At 46.0% G+C, this 6,442-nt stretch overlaps 1 protein-coding gene across 1 annotated transcript; it reads right to left on the bottom strand.

Annotated features, from left to right (window-relative positions):
- Positions 1-636: 636 nt before the first annotated feature.
- Positions 637-3,383, bottom strand: LOC125730274 (nicotinamide/nicotinic acid mononucleotide adenylyltransferase 1-like). The gene is made up of 5 exons (XM_049005770.1): positions 3,321-3,383; positions 2,273-2,381; positions 1,837-2,020; positions 1,578-1,726; positions 637-1,174 (listed from the first exon to the last, which is right to left on the bottom strand). The coding sequence occupies exons 1-5, from the start codon at positions 3,381-3,383 to the stop codon at positions 759-761; spliced, it is 921 nt and encodes a 306-aa protein (XP_048861727.1). The 3' UTR covers positions 637-758.
- Positions 3,384-6,442: the final 3,059 nt, after the last annotated feature.

Below are 6,442 nucleotides of genomic sequence, written 5' to 3'. Positions count from 1 at the left end.
GCAGAATCATCAGCATTAAAGGATGCAGTTTACAGATCCATCTATCCATCATCTACCGCTTTTCCAGGTCGGGTCGCGGGAGCAGCAGTCTAAGCAGGGAAACCCAGACTTCCCTCTCCCAGCTGAAGTCAGCAGCACCCCCATCCCCACCATAAACAGTGTTGATGCTGCACCGCTTTCCCGCCCTGAGCCGCCGGACCAGAATCTCCTCGGAGCCGTCCAGAAGTCGTTCTCCATGGCCTCGCCAAACTCCTCCCATAGCCGAGTTATTGCCACAGCGACCGCCGAAGCCGCGTCCCGCTCGGCCCGCTGGTAATCATCAGCTGCCTCCGGAGTCCCACAGGCCAGAAAGGCCCAATAGGACTCCTTCTTCAGCTTGACAGCATCTCTGACCACCGGTGTCCACCAAATTCCATCTTTACAAACCACTAATCCCCACCGTAAAGTCATGGTATCGGTGGGGGGGGGGGGGTCCTATTTCAGGCAGCAGAGGGTGCAAAGAGGAGCATATCCAGGATGGGATACCAGTCCCAGGCCAGGATAAGTGGGCTGAAGATGGATAGAAGGAAACAAGGGGACTGTGCAAGGGGAAGTTTTGATTGATACCTGTTTTTTGAGGTGGCCCCTTGGGTGCAATCTCTGCCTCCTCAAGCTTCCTCCTCTTGGTGATGCATTAAGGGGATTCCAAACCAATGGGAAGATGGAAATGGCAAGTTGACGAGGCTACAGGAGGGCAGAGTGGCAGAGGGGGGTTGTGCTTACTCCTGCGTTCTTGCACATTTCTGGAGAGGAGCCAGCACAACCCCTTCGTTCCTCTGCTCACTCTCCGCATTGTACAGCTGCCGCTCCTGAATGTAGCCGAGCACCGGGTCGGGCAGAAGGTAGCGGACACTGTGGCCACACCGCAGCCCGTGGCGGATGCGAGTGGCCGACACATCGTTGGCCACCCACTCCTGCACCACGTGGATGTTGCTGCGGTGTGGCAAGAGGAGGTCGGAGCCCTGTATGAAGGCTTCCGCATCCGATCCGCCGCGGGTGATGCACACCAGTCCAAATGTGCTGGCAATCTCCTCGATGTGCTGAGGCTTCCACAGCCCCGGCACACCGAATGATTCCAGCACATCAGCACCGCAGAGTAGCATCACGCGCGGCTCACCTGAGGAGGCAGCGGAAACATCAGTATTAAATGATGCAGTTCACAGATCCCCAGGGGGAAATCAGGTTACTGAACTGAGTGTGACAGCAAAAGAATGAAGATTCACACCCAGCTACTACATTTATGGGCAGGAAAAGCAAACAAGAATCCACATTCCATCTTTGCAAACCATTAATCCGCCACCCTAAAGTCATGGTATGGGTGGGGGGACCAATTTCAGGCAGCAGAGGGTGCAAAGAAGAGCATATCCAGGATGGGATACCAGTCCCAGGCCAGGATAAGTGGGTAGAAGATGGATAGAAGGATGGATGGATGTTGTATGTCTATTCAAGTGTTCCGATAATTTCAACACCATCGAGGGGAGCGGCATAATGCAGTAAGAAGGCAAAGGGACTGTGTAAGGGGAAGCTCCAATTATTACCTGTTTTTTTAGGTGCAATATCAGGCTCTTCGAGCTTCCTCCTCTTGGTGGCACTGCTGGCATCCATGCGTTTTCTTTTCCTGCCAGGTTTTGCAGTGCCTACCACATCAGTGTCCGGTTCCTGGGAGAGCAGTTCCTGTTGTTGATGCCTGGGAGCAGATGTTAAAGATTAGTTCAGCCAACAGTGGGTGTAGCGGTCAAAGGAAAAGACTCATAGCTGAAAGTTGGGGTCCTTCTTTCACCCTTAGGGCGAGCTCACCGTAGCACTTTGACTGTCTCTTGCCAGTCGGCCTGCCTGCTCTCCCAGCTGTCCACCTCAATCCAGCTGGAGCTCTCTACCGCCAGCTTGGCCATTTCCACCCGATGGCTGGCCTCGATCAGGCCTATCTTCTTGTAGCCATCGCCCACTGGTGACAGGATCCCCTTCACCACTTCATACCGTCCTGTGGAAGCCAAGCACAGCACAGGTGTCCTATGTTGAGTGCGGTTCATGCTTTTTAACAAAGTAAGTTTCACATTTAAACTTCGATGAGCTAAAAGTTAATACAGCGCTATGAACCAGTAAAGAGGCTGGGTATGTCATACTTAATGTTCCCATTAAAAATGGCAACTTTTTACATGAAACCGGGCCGGCACATGCATTTTGTCAGCAGCCTATGACAGGCCAGTGTGCCGTGTATGAAGGCTAGCAGTACCCGTGTCCTCCAGGTGATCTCTTGCCAGTTCAAACATGCGCAGGTGCATATTTGTCACTGGGTTGAAAGACCCACAAGACAGCAGCACCACCTTTGATTTCTTCGGTACCTGCAGAAAATGAAATGGGAAACATTAGAGAATGACACTAATGTGCATGTAGTCACATGCAGGTTTCTGAATGGGCAGAAGGACAGGGTCCAATGACGGCACCAGACTGCTACTGATTTTCTAAAGCGCAATGACTTATTCCAAACTACCACTTATGTCAATAATCTTCCATCCAGCTGTGTGACATAGATAGATATTATACTAAGCATTACTGTATGTAGCATAGTCTATTCATATTGTGGTTGTTTTCTTTCTACAGATTTCTATTTAGATTTTATCTAGACTATTTTATTTTATATTGTTCTTGTGTCTTTGTGTTGTGGCAGTCTGCATAAGCACTTTCCTCCGGGATCAATAAAGTTTTCTGATTCTAGTGACATTCCAACTATCAACCTAAGGTCTTAACCCACTGAAAGATACACCAAAACAAGCAGGATGCTTCAGCTTCTTACTCTAGGTTCTTAGTTTTATAATAGTATTTCAGTACTTAATCCAGCAATAATCTGTAACACTGCTTTGAATATTTCCCTCAACAGAATTCTGAAAGTGATTTCCATGACAGAAATCTGTTTATAGATAAGGATATAACGCACCATACTACTGACCAACTTTAAGTTATGCATTTCAGTTGCGATCCAAATTACGGCACGAGCGTCATTTTTTGTGATTTTCAAAGTGACTGCTTATCCTAATTCGCAGTTATCATGAACATGAATAGAACAGACGTAGTTTAATCGCATATTTCAGTGAAAGCTATCCCACATCACAAAATAAATGGTCTAACGCTTTACTACCAGTACATCAATCAAAGCAGAAGATAATAGGTCTTGTTCGCTTTTTGCCCAAACGGGATACAAGCCCGAACGAACCGATCATCTCCAGTTGTAATCAACACATGTTCAGCCCTCCGTATACTTAAGCACTCGTGGCCCAAAGTACCTCATCAAAGGTCCGCGCAGTGCGTGTGCGCTTAGCGCTAGCGATGGGACGTTTCCGAGACATTGGCCGTTATGATGTGACTGACGATACTGGAAGCTTTGAACCCGTGCGCGCAAATTTGAACCCAGCTGCGGTAAACCACGCCCACAGTTGTGTGACGAAATCTGAACTGTGTCTGCCGACGAATCAAAATGAATCTTACTTTAAATGGAAATATGTATAGCAGATAATAAATGCGCAAGCGCACATATTGGAATACTTTGCCGAAAGCCAATACACCTCATGCAACGTTTTGGAATTCTAAAGTGCAAAGCATTTATTGGACATTTGCATTGTAACACTGGAAATGGGATGCTTCCGAGACATCGAAGCTTGGACCGCCCCCATTAAGTACTTTTTCGAAGCTCGTATGGACACCAATTGCCATGTGACTGTGACCTTGGAAGCTACGAAGTTTTAGAACGCATGTACAGTTGTGTGACGAAATCTTATCTTTGTCTGCCGACGAATCAAAAGAACATTACTTTAAATGGAAATATGTATTATGGTGTGAGGTTGCTTTTCTAGGGTTGGGCTTGGCTCCTTAGTGCCAGTGAAAGGAACTCCTAATGCTGCAGCATTCAAAGCCATTTTGTACAATTTCATGCTCCCAACGTTGTGGGAACAGTTTGGGGATGGCCCCTTCCTTTTCCTACATGACTGTACACCAATGCACAAAGCAAGGTCCATAAGCACGTGGATGAGCAAGTCTGGTGTGGAGGAACTTCACTGGCCTGCACAGAGCCCTGACCTCAACCGGATAGAACACCTTTGGGATGAATTAGAGCAGAGACTGTGAGCCTGGCCTTCTCGTCCAACATGAGTGCCTGACCTCACAAATGCTCTCCTGGAAGAGCGGTCAAAAATTCCCACAAACACACTCCTACACCTTGTGGACAGCCTTTCCAGAAGGGGTGAAGCTGTTATAGCTGCAAAGGGTGGGTCAACTCCATGTTAAAGCCTTTGTATTAAGAATGGGATGTCATGCCATGACAAAAGTTCATGTGTGTCCCAGTACTTTTGACAATAAAGTGTATATTGACATACCTGTATTTTAATTTATGCACTAGTGAAAAAAAATAATAATTTAAGCAGTGAAAAAAACCATCAGCTTGCTGTCTACAAACAACTTCAAGGGTCCAGCACCAAGCACTTAAGCCTCAACATAAAACTTATTACATAGTGTGTAAACTTGTTGATTAAAGCCTTTATATACATAGAATGCCTTCAACATCTACTGACTGGGGACAGTTGTTCAAGTCAATACTCAAGTCATTTAGGATTGTAAAACAGTCTTTATTAAGAGCAATATGGGAATCCCCAAGAAATAATAATTATTGATAATTTATTGATCCCCGTGGAGAAATTGTCTTCATGCCTCCCTCGACTTGCTCTTTGTAGATTGTGATATAAAATTCTTGATTATGCTAATCCGTAATCAATAATGGAATATAGATGATTATGCAAAATGAATTACCTAATCAGTAGTTAACAATTGAGTTTATAATGTGTTGTTGATTTACACATAGTGGTTGAAACAATGTAATTTACTTGTCATTAATTGAACGTATCAAACAATAATGCAAATCTACTTAAGTAAGAAATTTCTATTTTCTATAGAGGAATTAACATGTTTGCCATATATTGCTTGTTCAGCAAGAGGTCCAGGTCAAAGCAAAGGCATGACCTGAGAAGTAAGCTGTTGCAGAAGGTATTATAAAATGCATGCATGGTATTGGATAATATCAAATGTAGAAAAAAGAGAACAACGAGTCCTAGAATGATATAGCAAAAGGAAAAGTCCCAAATAGATAGACTTGTTCTAAGCTGATAGGTGGACCTTGAAAAAGTAGAAGGAACTGGTACCTCCAAATGGTCTAGCTTCCTTTTGCTGCCTGGACCTTGAAAGGCAGACGTAACTGGAACGTCCAGATATCCGACTTGTCCTTGATTTGTCAGATGACTGCCGCATTTTAGGCCATAAAAGATGTATGCATTTGTTGCTCGGGGAGCAGAACACGAGACGCATGATTGCTGGGAGTCTGTTCCCTTTGAGCTCATCGAATAATAAAATTCTGTCAAACACTTAAGCATCGAACTTCGAGAAATTTCTTCCACAAGATCTAGTAAGTTGTCTGCGAAGGGCAGCCACCTGTAGCGGCACCCGGGGAGCTGGGGGTTAAGGGCCTAGCTCAAGGACCCACAGACATGCTGAGGCTGGGTTTGAACCGGTGACCTTGTGATTATAGGCACACAGGATTAGCCCACTGAACGACACGCTGCCTCCCCTTCCCAAATGGGAATATAGAAATGGCAAGATGACGAGGCTAATTTTATGATTTTAATCATATTTCATCATTGAAAGATATGCCATATCACAAAATAAACTAACAGGAAATTTGAAGAAGGCATGTGATGAAAATTAGAGAATGGTTAAGAAGCTTTTGTAGATAAAGCCTACAAATGAATTCTGTCACTTATTTACTTCTTGAAAAAATGAAAAGACAATCTTTATTCTTTAAACTTGACGATTAAAGCCTTTATTTACTTAGAATGCATTCAACATCTACTGACTGGGGACATTTGTTCAAGTCAGTTAGGTTCCCCGCGTGTTTCTGCAGAGAAGCCAATACATGCCAGCATTCCTCTGCTCACTCTCAGCAGTGTAGAGCCGCCGATCCTGGGTGTAGCTCAGCACCGAGTCGAGCAGCAGGTACCGGACACGTTGTCAGTCACCCACTCGCACAACATGTGGACGTTGCGGCAGTGTGGCCAGAGGAGGTCGGAGCCACCAGTCTGTAGCTGCTGATGATCTCCACGGTGTCCTGGGGCTTCCACAGCCCAGGCTCCCCGAAAGAGTCCAGCACGTCAGCGTCAAACAGCAGCGTCAACCGCGGCTCGTCTGGGGAGGCAGCAGAATCATCAGCATTAAAGGATGCAGTTTACAGATCCATCTATCCATCATCTACCGCTTTTCCAGGTCGGGTCGCGGGAGCAGCAGTCTAAGCAGGGAAACCCAGACTTCCCTCTCCCAGCTGAAGTCAGCAGCACCCCCATCCCCACCATAAACAGTGTTGATGCTG

The sequence above is a fragment of the Brienomyrus brachyistius genome, unplaced genomic scaffold, assembly GCF_023856365.1.
Source record: "Brienomyrus brachyistius isolate T26 unplaced genomic scaffold, BBRACH_0.4 scaffold1104, whole genome shotgun sequence".
Lineage (NCBI taxonomy): Eukaryota > Metazoa > Chordata > Actinopteri > Osteoglossiformes > Mormyridae > Brienomyrus > Brienomyrus brachyistius.
This window is presented reverse-complemented; position numbering and strand designations above follow the sequence as displayed.